At 45.1% G+C, this 21,183-nt stretch overlaps 1 protein-coding gene across 1 annotated transcript in view; it reads left to right on the top strand.

The window, feature by feature from the left end:
- Acad11 (acyl-CoA dehydrogenase family member 11) overlaps positions 1-20,820 on the top strand; it is a 75,925-nt gene extending 55,105 nt beyond the window's left edge. The window contains exons 14-20 of the mRNA XM_041677237.1: positions 4,399-4,465; positions 5,261-5,346; positions 7,103-7,174; positions 7,972-8,126; positions 15,977-16,093; positions 16,861-16,970; positions 19,671-20,820. Of these exons, the coding sequence (XP_041533171.1) occupies positions 4,399-4,465; positions 5,261-5,346; positions 7,103-7,174; positions 7,972-8,126; positions 15,977-16,093; positions 16,861-16,970; positions 19,671-19,785 (722 nt within the window). The 3' untranslated portion in view covers positions 19,786-20,820. The remainder of the gene's footprint in view (positions 1-4,398; positions 4,466-5,260; positions 5,347-7,102; positions 7,175-7,971; positions 8,127-15,976; positions 16,094-16,860; positions 16,971-19,670) is intronic.
- The last annotated feature ends 363 nt before the right edge of the window (positions 20,821-21,183 follow it).

Here is a 21,183-nt window from a genome sequence, read left to right as displayed (position 1 = left end):
TTAGGAACTCAGGATCCTCCCACCTCAGCCCCACTCCCCACACAGAGTGCTGGGATGGCAGGCATGTGGTGCCGCACCCAGTTTGGCTCTATACCCTGCTTAGTTTTGTAATATTTTTTAGTTCCTATTATCTAGTTGAAATGGTAACAAATAAGAGCAGCTCTAGCAGCTTGCTCATCCCCACCGCACCAGGTGGCAGTGCCATGCCCTGGGGGACAGCAGTGGCATTCAGTTTGATTCAAGGTGGCCAACTTTTCCCTCATTCTCCATCTGATGTGGGTTTCGCTGCCTGGGGGATCAGCCTCCAGCAGGGCAGGGCTTAAAGTGACTCGGTTTTTGTTTTTTTTTTTTTTAATCTGAAGGGGTTATGGAAAAGACATACATTCCCTTGATGGTTTCCTTCGTTCCTTCAAACCTTTTCTTTATTCTTCTTTTGCATTTTCTATTCCTTCTTTTATTCTTGATGTTTTCCTTCTAACTCATTTTAACTCTGTCATAATATTCTTTCACTTACAGCTTATATACCCCCGCAAAAACTTTCACATAATATAAAAATTATAATGTGGTTACATTCTGTTTTTCAAGTGAATGATTACGATGACTACAAGTAAAAAATAGCATGTTTCCATATCTTTTACATGATTAAATATTTTATGTATTGCAGGTAAAAACAAATTACCCCAAGAACCCTTGTACATTCATACCTAAGCAGCTTGTTACAGATTAATCATGTGCCAAGCAAGATATTCTTCTCAGTCGGGTCTTTTACTGGCAGACTGTGTTTTGCAGTTACAAAGAAAGAGCCAATTACTTTATTATTTATATTGAAAGGTAATCTTATAAGGAATCACAAACCTAAACTTTTATACATAAAAAACAATCAATCAGCTCGGTTTTAAATCTTTAGGGTGCATACCCCCTCATCAATAGTTTTTATATGAGGAAATTGAGGGCAGAACTAGGTACAAAGAATTAATCATCACCTTTGGCCATCAACCAATCCTAGCAAGAAAGAGCCATCAGCGAGTAATAACTGGGCTACTCTGCTCTTGTTTCCTGACCTTAATGAGTTCCTCACTCAACCATGTGCCTTTCTAAAACTTTAGATTGTCTTCTTGGGTTTCTTACCTAAAGCTATTATCAAAACATCTGCTCTAACTTGAAGTTATTATAGGGCTTTGTTTCAGCTAACAATGCATAGCAAAACCCGTGACTTCATCTTCCAGCATTCGGATTAGAGGAATTTGATCCAGCCTGGCTCCTGAGATTCAACTGCTTGTCTTAATTATTAACTTGCAACTGCGCTCTGCGTGGTCTATGCAGCTCCTTAGGTGAAACTCACAGGCCCTTTCTTTGCATTTATTTTTCTTCATCAATACTCTGTATAAACTAACATTATTATTATCAATCAGACAGTACATCTTAGGAAGAAATCATCTGTATAATAATCTGTATTGGTAAAAATGCCCAGTAGAACAGGATGTTTCTGTGAGATAAACACACTATATCACAGGCAGTGGGAATCTCCCCGCTCCCATTCATACCATGTGTAAAGGCAAAAGACATTCTGGAGTCTGTGGCCTTTGACCTTATGTATCCAAGATTCACCCATCAGGGTTTTGCCTCCTGGTGGTCTGACACCCCGAAGTCAGTTGCCATCCGCCTCTCCTCTGACATGGCCACCAACTATAGTGAGCACAGTACTTCCGTCCTCCAGTCTGTCATTCTTATGAGAATGCAAGCTGCTCCATTTAGTCCTTGGCCACTTTCATGTCCTCCTTTCCCTGTCCCTCTGCAGGACTCTGCTGTCTCTATTTTCCTGGTGTTCTTGCCCTCACCCATCTCCCAGATACTATTGGAATCTCTCATCTCTCGGTGGCCACCGACATCCCAACCCTGCTTCACTTCCTCTTTTTCCTTTTCTCGACAGTTTTACCTTCACTGTATTTTGTCATCTCTGTCTCAGTGGGCATCTCAACAGTGTTGGGAGGTAGACACCGTTCTGCATTTTGAATCCTTCCGGACTGTTTTTTAGGAAAACTATCGGCTCAATTTTTGTGTGTGGGTCGTTTCTGGTGTATAGTGTCCTGTTTCCCTGGTGTCTCCTCAGTTAGATTGAAAACCGGCAAAGAGCTACCGGGCTGTACCCACTTTATCCTGCTGCATCTCGAGAGCCACAGACCCAAATGTGAGGCGTTTCAGATGGTGTGAAAAACAGATTGCCTCCAAACCACCCCACCCCTTTTTCTCTCTTCACCCTCACCTTCCAAAGTCTTTTCCCTTGTCCCCTCTGCCTTCATCTTTCTCCCAGGAATGTTTAGCATCTTCTCTGCATCCTCTCCCAGCCCTCTCCAGCCTGAAGAGGGAAAGCAACTGTTTCCGGGGACAGTCTCCACTTGCTGTTCCCAGGCCCCCCACGGCAGCAGCACACTTCTTCCTAACCCTGCCGCACATGGTAATCCTCTAGGAACTGGTGTTGAGTAGTGTTGAGACTTAATCATTTCCAGTTCACAACTAGGCTTGCTTTGTCTCTACTCCCATTCCTTCCTTTTCCAGATTATTTTGAAATAAATCCCAGATGTCACATGATTTTCTCACAGATGTTTTCGTGTGTGTCTCCACAAGGGCTCTTCATAAATATGACCATAATACCATTAGCACACCAGAGCTACTAAATGCTCTAGCAGATCCAGTGAGTGCAAATGTCAAATCGTTTCATAGCTGCCACTAATATTCTTGGCTTTGCTGCATCGAGCTGGGATCCCAGTGAAGCCCGAAAGTCACTGTTGGTTGATGTGCCTTTTAAATCCCTTCTAAATATACAAGCTACATCTCCATCTCCTGGAATTTTATGGATTTTTCAACTATTTGACATAATTCCTTACATGTCTCACTAAATGTTTATTTGATTTGAAATCTATTGAACTCTCTTTGTGGAATTTGATCATCTGAGAGTCGGATAGATATGGTCAGCAGTCTGATACAGTTCTCTTTCACTGTGTGATTAGAAAGTCAGCCAGTTGGTAGTCTCCTCAAGGGACCAGGTACAAAGAATTACAAAGTGTTCTTTCTTAAGAATCTCATTTATGGCCAGGTGGTTGTAGAGCATGTCTTTAATCCAAGCACTTGGGAGACAGAGAGAGACAGCTGGATCTCTGTGAGTTCGAGGGCCGCCTGGTCTACAAAGAGCTAGTTCCAGGACAGCCAGAGATGTTACACAGAGAAACCCTGTCTTGAAAATCCAAAACAAAACAACAACAACAACAACAAAAGAATTACTTTTATTTTGCAAATGAATGCAAGTGTGTGTGTGAGTGTGTGCATGCATGTGAGAGTGTGTGCATGCATGTGAGAGTGTGTGCATGCATGTGTGAGTGTGTGCATGCATGTGAGAGTGTGTGCATGCATGCGAGAGTATGTGCATGCATGCAGGATGCGAGAGTGCGTGCATGCATGGAGGTCAGAAGACAACTGAGTTAACTCAGATCATCAGTCTCGGCTTCCCCCTTACCCTCTGAGTCCTCTCCCTGGCCCTTCAGTGTGCTTCTGCAAGGTCCTAAGGGGGAATTCTCACCAAGCCTGAAGTGTGATAAAATAAGATTTTACATTCAAAGTAGAATAACTTTATGGTGTTTAATTTTCACCCTTAGTAAACCTATAAATAACCCTACCACCTGAAGATGGAATCAGAGCCTAGACGATATTACATCAAACTAATAAAATTTTACAGCCTTTCCTGCGAGCGAATGCCTCAAGTGGCGTGAATGAGAGCGAGGCCGCTTTGGCCTCGCCATCACAGCTGTTTCATGTGGCCTCGCCATCACAGCTGTTTCACGTGGCCTCGCCATCACAGCTGTTTCACGTGGCCTCGCCATCACAGCTGTTTCACGTGGCTTTGCCATCACAGCTGTTTCACGTGGCCTTGCCATCACAGCTGTTTCACGTGGCCTCGCCATCACCGCTGTTTCACGTGGCCTCGCCATCACCGCTGTTTCACGTGGCCTCGCCATCACAGCTGTTTCACGTGGCTTTGCCATCACAGCTCTTTCACGTGGCTTTGCCATCACAGCTGTTTCACGTGGCCTCGCCATCACAGCTGTTTCACGTGGCCTCGCCATCACCGCTGTTTCACGTGGCCTCGCCATCACAGCTGTTTCACGTGGCTTTGACATCTGTGTATTTTGGCACAGCAGCTTTCATTGATGGAGTCCAATCTTGTCCTTGCCTCATTCTTCTTGAATGATGCACAGCATGGACGAAGTGTTATTTTAATGAATCAAATAATTGCCCCCTCCCCTTTTGACGGGAACTGAACTTGCAGAGAGTAGAGCCCTCAGAGTGAAGTGTGAAATAAGAGCTCTCTCTTTGTTCACTCTGCTCCTTTTCTCCTGGTCTTAGGAGCTGGGAATCCCAAGTGTAAAATCGCAATTGTTTTGGGAAGAACGGAAACTGCTTCTGAATCCAGGTAACAAAGCGATTCTGACGGAGAGGGCCATGAAAGTGAGCCAGGTGTTCTTTATGTCCATCTAGTCACTTAAAGTGTGCCACGGGGGCGTCCTACCACAACAGGAGATATGTTAATAATTCATGTTGTAGACCTGCATCTCAATTGTTTTACTTTCAAAATCTATCTGGGAAGCAGTTTAGAGAGTGAAGCTGTGCACTGTACAGGAGTGGCTGCTGCAGTTGGTAGTGCAGGCCAGTGACCTAAATATTCAAGAGGTCACAGAGGCAGCGGATCAGTCGAGTCCAGCCTGTTCCACACAGCATGCTCCAGATCAGCATGTAGTGAGACCGAATTGAAAGGGGGTGGGTAGGGAGGGAGGATAAAGTGTTCATGAACCTTGAAAGATATTTGGATAAGGCAACTAGAAATTGAAATTTTTTATTGCTCAGTGGCAGAGAATTTACCTGTCGTGTCCAAGGTCTTGGTTCAGTCATTGGTACTGTAGAAGAGAGGGAGAGAAATAAAAATGTTCAGAGTTGTCCGAAATACGGAAGCCTTTGGATGTATGTATTAAAGACAATTGTCTTAAAATGTTTGATTTGGGATGTCAGTTGGCCTTTACCATTGTGGAGTAGTGAGGAACCTCTGGGTTTGTTCATTTGTGAACCCTTGTGTCTGTCCCAGTTCGCAGCCTGGGACAGACTGGGCTAAGCACGTACCATTCCAGCCGTCCTTGCTCATGTGATCTCACGTCAATAACAATCGTCTCAACTCTTAGCACCATTTCCCTAATGCTGTCTCTCCTTTCTGCAGACACAAACAACACAGCATGATTCTTGTTCCAATGGACACACCTGGAGTAGAACTCATACGGCCTTTGCCAGTGTTCGGCTACTTGGGTGAGCACTCATAAACAAGCCTGGGTGTCACATGCAGGAAGGTGGAGTCTGCAGAAGCGCGGAAGGGAGGCAGCAGGGCTGCGAAGCAGGCCCGAGATGAGCCCTTAGGAGTCCCTCCAGCCCCATCTGCTCTTCATTGTGCTAGGGGAGGTCCAGACGGAGCAGAAAAGGAGCAGGCTGTGGCAGCACAGCTTCCTGCCTCACTGCTTACACTGTGGAAAGGGCAGGTTGTCCTCAGGATGCAGTCCTGACTGGCAGCCTACTCTTTAAGTGTGTTTGTATACTTAGAAAAGAAACCTCAATTGTGGTTAAAAAAAAAAAAAGAGTCCACATTTAAAACATTGAAAATGAGTAAGCAGTGGGAGTTTCTCATCTTCTCATCCTGGAAATGGATGCCTGGTGACACAGTGGGTCTCTTCTAGGGGAAGAATGAAACATGAATAAACCAGTTTGACATGATCACTAAAATGTTTTATTTATTTTTTTGTCTCTGTGTTCAGTTCTCTTAACCCATAAGAGTTGTTCGTAAGCCATGTGATGGATTTTGATTTATTTGAGTGCAAAACACTTCCCTTGATTCTGCCCTTGGGTGGAATTTCTAAGTAAGGCTACTTGTTCCCTGCCACCCATCCTGAGCACACACCCTGTACTTGTGACACTAAGGTCATCCACTCATCGAGAGCTTTTGTGACTGCAGTAGATCAAGGTCCTTCCACTTGGGAGCTTACACACTGGGGGGATGAAAGACGTGAAGACGAGAAGCATCCCGGCTTATAAACTAGGACCTCACCAGTGCAGACCAAGGGTGGTAGACAGAACAATGACTGTATTTCTGCTTTGTCACCCACTGAGCCTGCCTGTCCCCTTGACCAATTTCCTTGGCATTCTTGAATATCAGTTTCCACAGCAAAATAATAAACAGACAAACAAACTCCAGAAATGTTACTCGCTTTCATGATTGGAGGGTTTTAATTTTCTTAATTTAGTTTCTGTGTGTGGAGTGTATCATGCCTGTGTGCATGTGTATCTGTGCTGTGCATGTGGAAGCCAGTGTTAGCATCAAATGTCTTCCACTACCCTGCTCGACCTTGTCTTTCAAGGCAGGCTTTCTCACTGAATCCAAACTCTGACTCTGCCTGTCTCTGCCCTACCACTGCTGGGGTTACAGATGTCCACGAACATCCCTGGGATCTATGTGGGTGCTGGGGATTTGAACTCAGGTCTTCATGGCACTGGGCAGACCCCTTTATCAGCTGAGCTGTCTCCCCAGCCATCTGTATTGGATTTTTAGATTTTCTTTGAATCTTTTCCCCCCAAACCAACTGACCTTTGGGTCACATGAATGGACATGTGTGCCATGGAACCTTCCATTTCCATAGCTTTACAACCTCAGATGACAGATTACAAACCTCTATCAAATGGTTTCTGAGACTTCTTCTAACTCCAACAGTTGCGTTTGCTGTGACATCGATTGCTGTGTCCTGAGGGCTGAGTTCTACCCTGGAATGTCCACAATATATTCATCTTTGAAATGCTACTTTCACTGAATAATTATGATTCTATTATATAATTATTAACATAATTAACATAAAGTATAATTGTGCAATATAAATACAATAAATATAAATATGTGGTAATATTATATAACTATACCTTATATAATAATGTAAAATATAATTAAACTTTATAGCAGAGTCACTGTGACTTCTTTGCTCAACTTATTTTGTATTTTAAATGATCATTTTCTGTTTTGTAGATAATGAACATGGTGGTCACTGGGAGGTCCATTTTAATCAAGTGCGAGTTCCTGCTACCAATTTAATACTAGGTAAGTATTCCCCCCCACACACAGTATTGTGTATTTCTATTCCCAGATCTGAATCTGTAAAAGATATACATCATTAGTTTAGATACCTCCCATCTTATTCCAATTATCAAGGAAAATGTTCATTCTGTGTATTTTTCTTCTCTAAGTTGATATGGTTTTATCTGAGTGTTAAATGAGAGTCTTGTGTTTTATAACAGCTGGAAACATAGCTGAATACAAACATTATCCAACTGAGAGCAACATGCTTTTTCTAAAGCGAGGTCATGGGCTCCCTACTAGTTCTAAGGAAATGTCAATACTTGCATTGAATTCGGATCCAAGAGAGAATAGACGGAATAAAATTTTAAATGTTCACTACATAACTGAGATGATTTCATCTCTCCATTCACTGGAAACCTCCCAACCGTCACAGAGTGGTTTTTCCTCTCATTTCCACCTGCCCACCCACACACACACAGACCCTGGGATCACAATGGAGGACAAACTGCCCCTCCTTTGCCTTTCTTTATCTCTCTGTGTCTCCCTTATTCACGGCCTTTTTTCCTGGACTCTACATTCCTAAGGCAGGGACAGCGTCTCAGCTTTCTTTGTAGCCATTGGCACTTTACTCAGGGACAGTCCTTACATTAGACTGGAATCCAGATTCCCCTACAGCCTAATGAACTTGATTGCAAACTTGACTCTTTCCTCACCGGAAGATTGTTTATAGTAAGGACAGCTCCGCCTTTCCTAGAAGTCGTGTAGATAAAAGGGACTGGCTGAGTCACCCTCACCACGTTCTGCTTGCCTTCTCACAGGTGAAGGCAGGGGGTTTGAAATTTCCCAAGGCCGCCTTGGACCTGGAAGAATCCACCACTGCATGAGAAGCGTGGGTTTGGCCGAGCGCATTCTGCAGCTCATGTGTGAACGGGCAGTACAGAGGGTAGCCTTCAAGAAGAAGCTGTACGAGCATGTAAGAGGACCTTTCAATGTCCGGGAGCTTGCTGTAGCCTGCTAACCTACTCTGACCTTAGTGAGAAGAGCCTGTGTGCTGGAGTGGTTTCCTCTAAGTGAGCTGAAGAATCTCTGCTGAGGGCGTGGTCACGTCCTACGTGAGAAGCTGCTTTTCCCCAGCATAGAGAGTGTAGAGAGTGTAGAGGGCCTAGGACATCACAGCTCACTGAGGACTTGGGGGGACTGTCATAGAAAAAGAACTAGCCTTTTCCTTTGGGTTTTGGGAGGGAATTAGAACAGATAAGTGTAAACATAGAGGAAAACAGTACATTGTAGGGAGAGTTTTTCATGGGGACCACTGGTCAGCTCTGTCCCACCATCTGACTCCCAAATAACCACACAGAGTTATTGTTAATTATAAATGCTCGTCCAATAGCTTAGGCTTATTACTAACTAGCCCTTACATCTAAATTAACCCATATTTCTTATCTACGCTCTACCAGGTGGTGGTACTTTATTTCAGCAAGGCAGTTTCATCTCCTGCTTGATCCCACCCTTCCCCCCTCCCCTGTACTTTCTGTCTGCAAGTCTTGCCTAACCTCTTCCTGCCTAGCTATTGGCCAGTCAGTTCTTTTATTAAACAAATCAGAAGGCACCTTGGCAAAGACACATCTTCACAGTATACAAAAAGATTATTCCATAACAGTACACAATTTAGAGAAAGAAGAAATATTCAATGATAGATTAAATAATGGGATGAGCTGACTCTGGAGGAAGCCAGTTTGCTACTGATGGAGAAACATAAAAATGGAGCCAGCATTTAATTGGTGGTACATGGTTTTTGAATTTTCATCTATAAATAATATACTGTTGTGTCTGTTATTAACAACCCACTATGAATATTGTTATAAATATACAGAAAAATTAAGTTGTGTGTATCAGGAGAGGGAAGTGGGATAGCTGCAGGCCCTGGAGAACCTACAAGAGAGATGTTCTCTTCTAATTTTTAAGAAACAAGAAACTTAGTATTAGGTGTTTGATCTTACTGCTGCTCAATGCTAGTATTAGGTCTATCCTGTGTTGACAGAGGTATTGTGCTTGCTGCACACATGTGTTTTATTGCATGAGTCCCCTGCACAGCTATAACCTCAGAATGTTTCACAGCAGCTTTTCTTTCTTTCTTTCTTTCTTTCTTTCTTTCTTTCTTTCTTTCTTTTTTTGTTGTTGTTGTTTTGTTTTCCTATATGGTTTCACTGTGTAGCCATGGCTATCTTGGAACTCAGTTTGTAGACCAGGCTGGCCTCGAACTCAGAGAGCTATCTGCCTCTACCTCCCAAGGGCTAGGATTAAATGTATGCACAAGCACACCCAGCTTTCCCAAAGGTTTCTATAAGCTGTGTTTGCCTTGTGAAGCACTCCATCTTCAATGTTGGTTTTGAGAGCAATGCTTGAAATTACCTGGCATGAGTGAGAAGGAAACACGGAACACACAACAAACCTGCTTAGGAGTTTATTAGAGGGGGCATGCACAGGCCCGGGGAAGTCAGTGTGCAGAGAGAGGGAGGAAGGTGGCATGTCCAGCTTTTAAAAGCTGCCTAGCGCATGCGCACAGGGGTTGATGTGGCTATGTCATATGCAGATGACGGGGCTCACGCATGTACACAAAGGTCTAACTGAGTCATACGTGGATGATGTAATCCACACCACACATGGCTCACAGGGGGCCCTTTAACATCCCTGGGGGCCCTTAGGCACTTCCTGCCTGAGGGCTTGTCTGCACATGCATGGCCCCTAGAACCCGGAAGTATCAGCCTGATGTGGCTGAAATCATTACAATGCTGGTACAGATATAAATACAAATGCTAACAATAGTAGCATTGTAGCAGAGGAGAAACTGGAAGGAGGGGTCTGCAAAATACAACGGCAATAGTTACTTAACACTAATATTTGTGAAGTGTTCGTGCTCACTCAACATGGGCATGGTTTGTTCACAACACTGTTTTTAAGAAGAAAGCAGACAGCCTCATACACCATATGCAGTAACGATTTGGAGGAAGCCCCTTGGTGTATAGGAAGGACAGGAATCAGCAGTTGAGGAGCACTGTTGGAAGATACAGAGGATCATGATGAATATGGCCCTGTTAATGCCAAAAAGGTGACTTCTGAGTTGCCGACGGCACTGGCCATGACTTCTTCCCAGTAGCTTTTTGAGCTTGTCATGTAAGCGCTAGAGGACACGCTAGGGTATAAAGTGATAAAGTTAAAGAGAGAACCTGATGGGGTGTCCAGCAGGCCCCCTGATAAAGGCAAGGGAGGACACAGTGGGGTGTCCAGCTCTGCCCCTCTGCCCCTCTGCCCCTGCCTCCCAGTGCTATAATTAAAGGCATACACCAGCACACCTTGTAGTAAGTGGAGCGGCGGGCTGCATTCCGGCTGCCCCAGCTCCCGCATGGCTAGCTTATGCCCCGAAATAATTACACAGAAACTGTATTATTTTAAACACTGCCTGGCCCATTAGTTATAACCTCTTATTGGCTAGCTCTTACATATTGATCTAACCCATTTCTAATATCCGTATTGCCACTAGAGTATGGCTTACCGGGACGAGTCTAACGGGCATCCATCTTGGAGAGGAGAGTCATGGCGACTGCTTGAATCTGCTTCTTTCTCCCAGCATTCTGTTCTGTCTACTCCGCCTACCTAATTTTCTGACCTATCAGGCCAAGCAGTTTTCTTTATTAATTAACCAATGAAAGCAACAGATAGATACAAGACCCACCTCCATCAACACCTGACCTGAGTGGTGTTTTTTTTAATTAATTAATTAATTTTTATTTTATATGCGTTGGTGCTTTCCCATGAGTATTGGATCCCCTGGAACTGGAATTACAGACAATTGTGAGCTGCTATGTGGGTGCACGGAATCAAACCCAGATCCTCTGGAAGAGCAGTCAGTGCTCTTACCCACTGCGCCATCTCTCCAGCCCCCTGAGTGGTGTTTGAATGCTGCACCAGGGAGGATTCCCCCCACCCCCCATCCTTTAATGTATCCTGCTATGCCCGTGAGGGCTTAAAATGTGTCTCCATCTACTGGACCCCTCTCCCATCTGGCTCAAATTAATGGAACTGGCAGAAGCAGAGAGAGAACGTGAAGGCATGTTACAAACAAGAATCCACTCCAGTTCTTTCCTTCAATTTGTAAAAATGACATTTTGTTTCCCTGAATGAGGAGACTCCTTCCAGCTGCCTTCTAGATTACTCCAGCTCTGAAATAGAATTTCATCTTAGTCAATACATCTGGGTATTTCCCGGAGCGGTCAATGTCCACCCCTCAGTGCTCTTCAGCAAATCTGGGGTCTGAGGAGACCCAGCTGGGAACTCGGTCCTTCCTTCTAAAAGCTAAGAAGGAGGAACATTTAAGTCTGTTCATGAAGTTGTGAGTTCCCTGTTTGCCATTCATCAAAAAACAAACAAACAAACAAAAAAAACCTTCAGCTTCTGGCAGCCTGCTTGGAATTAGTTCTGAGCCTGTTTTTACCCACCAGGCCAGTCCTGACCTGAGTACCGGGACCCCAGACCAATGCCATGCTGAGTCTGTGGCTGCGGTTTTGGAAAGTAAGAGGCAGCAGATGAAGTTCTTTCAAAGAACATTTTAACCAGGTGTGGTGGTGCGCGCCTTCAGTCCCAGCACTCAGGAGGTAGAGGCAGGTGGAGCTCTGTGAGTTCGAGGCCAGCCTGGTCTACAGAGTGAGTTCTAGGATGTCAGGGCTGTTAGAGAGAAACCCTGTCTCAGAAAAATAAATATTTTTTTACTTGACCCAATACATGTGATCACAATGAAATCAATATAAAAAATAGGATTAATGAGGTAGTTTGCGTTTTAAAATTGAGTGCATATTTTACATTTTGTGTTACATTTAGACACACTTCAAATCTTAGATGCCACAGGAGGCTGAGGAAGGATGGCTGAGCATAAGATGACTGTGGGAGATTCCCATGGCTTGAATCAAGCGCTGTAATTGCTGAGTAGGCTTAAGTAAGCATCATAAACAATAGTTCTGTGTTTAAAACTGGGAACCCGGAAAAATCCATTTTGATCATCTGGGATCATTTACTATGCCTCCTGGACTCCCATGCTGAATTATGAATATCCAGTTGCTTCTGAGATGATGTTGATGTTGTCATGGATATTGTTAGGCTACAGATTTCCCATCAGCATAGGCTCATTTAGACTGTCCTTTCATGGAGCAAACTCACTTCCCTCTCAACACCACATCTTCATTGACTCCTAGCAACCATGACCTGCTCCACTTTAAGTCCTCTTTCATTCCAGACATGGGATTATATAATATGTAAGCATTTGGGGGTTGACTGTCTCCCTCAGTCACTGTTCTTTGGACAACCACAAGCTGTGTGATTCAGTAGCCAGCAGTACCGCTGAGCATCATCTCTTTGCATAGCCTCTGAACATGAGGGCCTGCTTGTTGGGGTTTCTGTCCTGCCCAGTTCTCACAGTTGTAAGGTCCCAAAGAATCACACAGAAGGTCTACATAAGTTACAAACTGTTTGGCCCATTTGCTCAGGCTTTGTATTAGCTCTTATAACTTATATTAACCCATTATTCTTATATATGTTAGCCACATTTCTCAGTACCTTTTTCAGAGGGGCAGGACACATCCTGCTTCTTCGGTGTCTGGGCAGGACTGCAGGAGGAGCTTTCTTCTTCCCAGAATACTCCTGTTCTCTTTATCCCACCTCTACTTCCTGTCTGGTTTTCCCACCTATACTTCCTGCCTGGCTACTGGCCAATCAGCATTTATTTAAAATATAATTGACAGAATATAGAATTGTCCCGCACCAAGCCTCACTACAGGTGAGTTTTGCATCTGCTAAGGGACACCTGCACTATTTGTGGTTTTATGTCTTGGGTTGTTATGAAGCTGGTAGTGGATGAATACTAACATCATTTCCATGAGATGCATGCCAAGAGAATGGTTTCTGGGCAATGTGTCATTGTCTGTTCAGCCCACAAGCTGTATGTGAGGGGTCCAGTTTCTGTGCATCCCCACCAGCATGTGTTGGTGCCACCGTTTTCTTTATGTGGGCATTCTGATTGGCTTATACTGATATGTCAAATTCTTTATGTCACCCTTATAGGGACATCTTGTCATTATTTGCCACATCCTTCCTATGGGCTTGTGTCTGATGTCCATTGTCTACCTCGATAGTTTGATGTTTTCTACTGAGTTAGCTTACATTCTGGGCACTGTACTCTATCAGCTCTGTGGTTTTCAAGTATCTGCCCCCCCGCCTTGGCGTTTCCCCCCATCCTTTAACAGGGTCTTTCATGAAGCAGAAGTATCTTGCTGTAGTGACCCTCACTTGTCCTGTTGTCTTTGTGGCCTATGTTCGGGCATCAGTCTGAGGGCCTTTGTTTTGCCCATCTGTGCTGAAGGTTTTATCTGACTGTTTTCCCAAGATCTTGCACTTTGTCCTGGAGAACAGCAGTCATAATGTAAGGCATGGGCCTTTAGAGTCCTGTTCCTGTCTATTTGTTTGTTCCAGCACTTGCTGGAGAAGTGTCTTTCCTCCATCTAAGTGCTCTTGTGCCTCTACAGAGGTCAGTCGCTGCTGTTTTATTTCTGGTTCTCATATGTCTGAACTCTCTGTGAGTCTTTGTCTACCAGCACTGCACATTTTTATACAACTTGTCTCAAAATAAGCTGGTCTAAATTCTCTCACTTCACCCTCCTCTTTAAATGTTCCAGGTACTCTAGACCCTTTGCTTTCCCACGCAGTTTTGCTTTGAAGTTCACTTTCCATGCCATCTGATTATGTTTGTATGACACATCTTTTCCCCTTTGTTTTGCATTTTTTGCTATGTCATATTTCAAGAACATTTCTTCAAGTCTTGTAAGAACAGACTTACCAATAGCAAATAAATACATCAAAGGAAGATCAAAAGTGCCAAGAATGCAGGCTGGTACCACTGTGAAATATCTCTGACTAAAAGATTGCTAACAGTACCCAGTGCTTGGGAAACATCTAGAATTGTCAGTTAGCAGTATAAACACTACCTAGTACAACCACTTAAACCAACTCTTTATCTATCTATCTATCTATCTATCTATCTATCTATCTACCTATCTATCTATCTATCTATCTCCTTTTCTTTTTGATTTTTAAAACATGATTTCTCTGTGTAGCCTTCCTTGCCTGTCCTGAAATTTGCTACCAGGCTGGCCTTGAACTCAGAGATTCGCCTGGCTCTGCCTCCCGAGTGCTGAGATTAAACATGTGCACCTCCACTGCCCGGCAGCCAATTATTTCTTATAAATGTTATCCATTGGCAAACAATTCTACTTCTGGTGTTTGCTTTTTAAAACAATATAATGAGGAGGCTGGAGGGATGGCTCAGCGGTTAAGAGCACTCTTCCAGAGGACTTAGGTCAATTCCCAGCACCCACATGGCAGCTAACAACTGTCTCTAATGCCAAGGTCTGACACCCTCACACAGACATACATGGAGGCAAAATACTAATGCAAATGAGATAAAAGTAAATAAATTATAAAACAATAAAACGAAGAAGTCATACTCATCCCAAAGCCTGTATGGAAAGGTTTACAGAAGCTCCGTCAACCAGAAGTTGGCATGGCCCCAGTGTCCCTCGGCAGATGAATGGGCAAGTAGACTGTGCTCATCCCCAGAACAGAGTCATTCTCAGTAACAAGCATCCCTGACAGTTAAAGAACAGATGGACTTGGGTAGAATTCAAAGCATTACACTGGGTGAAAGCAGCTGTTCCCCGTCAAAACCTTGCCAGATGATCTCACTGCACAGCGTTATACACCCTGGAAAAGGCAAAGCTATGGGGCGACCTGTCATGGGGGTTGGGAGTGTGGGGCTATGAGACCAGCACACTGCTGCACTGGGGAGCTTGAGGGATGAGACCTGTGTGTTAAACTCTCAGAGCGGTTCCCATGAGGTCTTCCCGCTTGTCTGGGGGTGGGCTCTGTTTGTTTGTTATGTGTATGGGTGTTTTGCCTGCACTGCATGTGAACCAGAAGAGAGCATCAGATCCTCTGGAACTGGAGTTATAGATGGTTGTAAGCTGTTGTGTGGGTACTGGGAACTGAAACTGGGTCCTCTGGAAAAACAGCCAGTGCTTTTAATCACCAGGCCCTCTCTGCAGCCCTGATTGTTTCGTTTTGTTGACAGGGTCTCATGTAGCCCAGGCTAGCCTTGAACACCTGATTCTTCAGCCTCTACTTCCTGAGTGTTGGGGTTATAGGTACAAGACACTTCTTTAAGGGGAAAGGTCATTTTTAATACATACCATCACAGTAAAGGGGTGGGTCGTCCTGAAAGTGTGCTGGGAATGATCAAGTCTGGTTAGAACCAGTTCCTCCGTTGTACACTGCAGAACGTCAATGGGGCTGTAATTAGTGTTCACAAGGACCACAAAGGGTGGTGTGGCAGTTCAGCCATCATATAACAGCAGAAATTCAGATACCCAAAATAGGCATCTGCCACCGTGCCTGACAGCCTGAGCTTGGAGATCGTGGCACAAGATATGCACACATGTGCGCGCACGCACACACACACACACACACACGTACACGTGCGCGCGTGCATATGCACATATTCTAAAACACCCAAAACAAATTATTTCTGAGCAAGCAACAGTTCTACAGTCTTCTCATTTTAACTGTGGTATTTCACAGGTTTGTAGCTAGGCTGGTGTATATCAAGAGACTCAGATCTATATACAGCAAAAACTTTACAGCAGGGCTTGTGGGCTACCACTGGCCCAGAAAAAGTTGATCAAACTACAAGACCGCACTGATCCTCCCCTCGCTCTCCTCCAGGAGGTTGTGGCTCACTGGATCGCTAAAAGTCGCATAGCCATCGAGGAGGTCCGCTTGCTGACCCTGAAAGCAGCGCACAGTATAGACACCGTGGGCAGTGCTGCAGCCAGGAAGGAGGTGAGCTGCCCACCCACTCCACCCCTGCACCACCAGCTGCAGGGTCCTCTCCGCCTCTCCCACCCACTGGCTGTTTCAGGGTCTGTGACCCCGATGACACTCAGATTACAGGAAGTCTCCGTGTGGTTTTGGTTTAAAGATTGACTGTTTGTCACCTGCTGGGAATGGCTTTCAGGATGCAGAGCGCCTTAAGTCCTGGGCTGTCTGCATACGTGGAATCGATGGTGCCCACTGCACCTTGTGTCCAAAGCGTCTCTAGTATCTCTCTACCTTGGGCATCAGGCTAGATAATGGAGCATATGGGACAATTCCCCCACACTATGAATTCCACCTATTGTTGCCTGCCTTCTCACGGATCCAGCTGATCTGGAGTGAGGGCGTTCTTATTTTATTCTAAAAACTCATAATATTTCTAAGAAAAAAAACCCTGATTAATGGAGCGAAGACCATGGACTTTGTGTGAACACAAACAGTCTGCATATGATTTATACGTCCGCCTGAAATCCCTTTGGAAACAAGGCAGCTTAGAAACAGATGTCGCCTGGAAGCAAGATCCCTTCCCAGAACATCACCGCTGACTGAAATAAAGCCCTTGCTTTAACTCTGCGGCCTTCTGTTGGCCTCCAGCACAGATCCTGTTTAGTGGTGACTCGGGTGTGGGAACGTTTCCTTGTTTTACTTCACAGAGAACTGCCAAATCTCTCAAATGCTGGCACACTGTGTATAGTCTGAGAGACGAACATTCTTTTCCTATCTTGCTTTTGTAGATTGCAATGATCAAAGTGGCTGCTCCCAAAGCCATCTGCAAAATAGCTGACCGGGCCATCCAGGTGTACGGAGGGGCGGGCGTTTCCCAGGACTTCCCTCTGGCTCGAATGTAAGTCATCTAAGAACATTTACACCGGGTGTCGGGAGAGGATTTGGTGGAGGAAATGCTCTCCATGCAGGTGTGCGATCCTGGGTTTGAATTTCAGGCGCCCAGCTAAAGGTGGGTACAGTGTCTGTAGTTTCACTGCTTCAAGCTGGGAGGCAGAGGCAAGGGGAGCTAGCCTGGTTTCCAAAACAGTGAACAAAGGGCAAGGTGAGGATCAGTACCCACGATTGTTGTCCTCTGATCTCCTCATAGGCACCGTAGTGTGTGTGCACATGCGTGTGTGTGTGCACACGCATGTACACACACCATACACAAAAATTTTCAAACTAATGTACTTGAAAATATGAAGATTGAAATAAGTGTCAATCAAAAGATAAAATCAGTTTTTAATCTACAGATGCTTTGATGGTAATTGTTTAGGAAAACAATAAGGATGCTTCCTGTATGTTACTGAGAGTGCAGTGACCTGGGGGGTTACAGTGGACTTCGGCTCTAAGAAAGCTGCTCTTAGCGCAGCTTGGTTAGCTTTTGCCTGAGGGGTGCACTGAGGGCTTCTGTGCTCCAACATGGAGTTCCACCTAGAAGCAGGAAGAAGGGGAGGACCCAGAGTCATGGAGGGACCCAGAGCCACCCTGTGTCCACCCACCAAGAGGCAGCAGCTGAGTTTGCAGTGTTGGCGGCAATGACCGTCTCGTGCTGGCTACTGGGGGACATGATGGAAAGTTCCCTGTTCCCCATTGCCCTTCTCCACACCGGCACTGTGCCGTGTTCTTGTCTCACCGTGGGGGCCATCTTCTACATGTCCATCTTTAACCTAAGGAGCTAACTGCACCGCCATCCTGTCGGCTGCTGTGGCTGCCATCAGAGCTCTTGGTTCCCGTCACGTCAGATAGCGCAGCAAACCACGCGTGAGAGCAGCCCACTTAGGCCTTGTAAAGTTTCGCCCTTTGGCCAGCGTGGTGGCACCTGTCTGAAATCACAGTCCTTGGGGGTTGGGTAGTGACAGGAAGACTGAGAGGGATTTCCGCCTGGGCCAGGTGACAAGTTAGAGACCAGCCCTAGCCACACAGAGAGGCCCTGCTTCAAAACCAAACAGAGCATTCTGCTTTCCCGAGTTGAGGCTTTTATTTAGTAATGTGTTATCTAGTTACATGTGTTAACTGTATATACAGTAGACAACGGAGTTCATTATGACGTTTCCAAATATGTATGCAGCCTGCAGTGATGGATGGGAGTTTTTTAAAAAATATTTATTTGTTTGATTGGACTCTCACTTTTTTTGTTTGAGATAAAATCTCCTGTAGCCCAGGCTAGCCTTAAACTCAACTTGCTCTGTAGCAAAGGAAGACCTTGAACTTCTGATGATCCTCTTGTCTCTAACTCCCAAGTGCTAGGATTATAGGCTTGTGACATCACATCTGGCTCTGATGCAGTGCTGGGGATCAAACTCAGGGCCCTTGCATGCTAGGTGAGCACCATGCCGAAAGGGCTACCCCTAACTTATAGAACTGCTTCCTTTCTCTTCTGGGTGTAGGACTCCCTGACACTTGGTTTGTAAGCCTGTCTGCTGGGCATGGTCCCCAGATTCTGCTTGTTGTGGAAAGCATCTCCCTTCTGTTTCTAAAGGCTAGCGCAGCCCGGTGCTGTGATCCTTTCACGACTGGAATACATCCTTCCTGGCCTGTGGTTTTATGCTGAGGAATCTGTGGATAGTCTGAAGAGGATAGCCCTCCATGTGGCTGGGTACCATTCTCTTGCAGATACAATTCCTGTTCCGTCTTGTACTATTGGCAGTTGCACACAGTCTGCAATGGTGATAGCCTCTCCGGTCATGTCTATATGAGGTCCTGTCTCTTTACTGTTTCACTGAATGGATTTTATATCCTCTGAGCTTTTTCCCCTTGCATTGTATTCTGAAAATGTATTCAGTGGCATCTCCAGAGCCCAGAACTCTCTCTCCTTCCTTTGTATGTCCTCTGTTTGATGGAGCAATACAAAAGAGAGTCGAGAGGAACTTTCCTTGGGTTCGGTTCCCTCCTCGGCTTGCAAGAGTCACAGCTCTGATATCTGGTCTGCTCCCACCACCACACCTATGTGGTTTCTCCCAGTTCCCATCCCTGTGCCTTGTGCTCCCACACACTATTGTCAGGGGCAGATATGAGAGTAAAGAGAGGGTTGATGATCCTGCCTGCCCACATGCAGCATCTGCCCAGGGACCGCTGACTGCTCAGGTCTACACACGCCCGGCCCCTCACTGCTGAGGGCAGGGACCAAAACTAGCAGCAACCCTACTCAAGGAAGTTCCTTCTCTCCCAGTTTAGATCACAGCTTAGGGTTATTGCTCCCGCTGTTGGAGTAGCCACACAGAAAGAAGCCCACACCCAGTTCTGTCTACACCATTGTCTGAACCGCCACAGTGTCCCCACTCCTGCATGGTCTGTGGAGACAGTGGATCAGTCTGATTCTGCCACCAAAGTTCTCAGCCACAGTAAAGAAGTTCCCCTCAGTCCAATTATCTGCACCTCTGGGCAGCCATCTTGAATCTTCCTGAGCTGGGAACGTTAAAATGGCAGCTTCAGAAACCCTTGGCTTTCTCGCGTCGTGTTCCTTGTATTCTTTCCTTTTCTTGGATTGGGGTGAACATGACCTGATAGTATCGTGTTCTTTGAAAAGTCTGTGACCCCCACTCTCTCACCCTTCCAGGTATGCTACAATACGCACCCTGCGCTTAGCAGATGGACCTGATGAAGTGCACCTCTCTGCAATCGCCAAAATGGAGCTTCAGGAGCAGGCCAGACGGTTGACGGCCAGGATGTGAGGGGAGCAGCCTGCCCCATCCCACCGCTGGAGAGGTTGAACTCAAGTCTCCATTTCTGCAGGAGTTTGAGTGCAAGGCTAATTATTCACTGTGGTAAAGATTTTAGTATCTGTTTTGATCATTGGGTTTTATAATGTTAAAGATCACACAGATGTGAGGTAAATAGGAAATTCCATCGCTGTCATCATGGAGAGTAGTACCTAATGGTTTAGTATTTGCCTTATACACGTGACCTGTGATGACCTGTGATGAAGTCGTACAGGGAATGGCAGAGCTATTGCTGGATTGTGAGCATGAAAAGCGATTTGCTTTGACTTTCAGGAACTAAGCCGTGTGAATAGACACCCAGACCCTTTTCATGTTGTCCTGAAAACATATGTCGTGGTGTCGTCCCTTTTGAATAATGTTCTGGAGGTTCGAGTAGCACCTCAGAGAAAGACATAGCTGGAAGTTCTTCCGAGTTCCCCTGCAAAGCCTCTTCCTAACCCAGCAGGAAGCAGTTCTGATTAAAGTTCACAAGAAAATGTAGCATTGTCAGGGGAACACACAATCAAGAGCGCTTAAGTTAAACAGAAAACACCGCCAAGAGCCTTCGCCAGCTGCTGCCGCATCAGAGCTCTTCGGTCCCGTGAGAGCCGGTCTGGCCAGGTCAGCCTTGGGGCTGGTCCTGTCAGAGCTGCCCCTACAGTGCAGCTGTTGCCACCATGGTCCTCTGCATTGAAAGTTTAAATACATATTTTCAGTTCGGTTGCTGGGAAGACCGTTAAATATAGCCAGGTGTTACGTATATAAGGCTCGGGTGGGTTGATCTACTTTTTCAAGTGTGGATGTTTTGAACTCTCAATACAAAGAGAAGTATTTTAAATCAAAATTTGGTATCCAAATAATCACAGGAAGTATAAAATACATATTGGATTTTGAAAACTTAACTGAAAATAATTTAAAATATCTCATGGATAAATACCTTTCTATATTGATCATATATTGAATTATATTTTGGAAATATTAAGTTGAATAAAATATACCTAAATCTTCTCTGTTTCTCATTGCCATTTTATGGTGTGAATACCACTGGAAAAACAGCTGGGATATTTTTAAAATTTTCAAACCAAAGTATTTTCGGTGGTAAAATCATTAACCTTTTCATCAGCAAGTGTGCTCATGGCATTGGATTGTGGATGACTGGAGACGCTGTCTGTTGTGGCTGAGTTTCTTCTAGGGGGCGCTGTGTAGGGGAAGCCGGGTCTGCCATAGACCTGGGCTGGGAGCTGTGTCACGTGGACTTTACAACTTCTGCCTCTGTGCCCTCAGCTCCCTCTGACTCCCTTCCTTTACAATACAGTGGGATCTCCTTTTTAATCCTGGGCGCTTGTTTCCTGAGCTACTGTGAGAATCCCA

This window comes from Microtus oregoni, unplaced genomic scaffold, assembly GCF_018167655.1.
Source record: "Microtus oregoni isolate MIOR12 unplaced genomic scaffold, Mior012 000028F_ref0000031, whole genome shotgun sequence".
Classification (NCBI taxonomy): Eukaryota; Metazoa; Chordata; class Mammalia; order Rodentia; family Cricetidae; genus Microtus; species Microtus oregoni.
The sequence above is the reverse complement of the archived record's forward strand: the minus strand, read 5'-3'. Positions and strand labels throughout refer to the sequence as shown.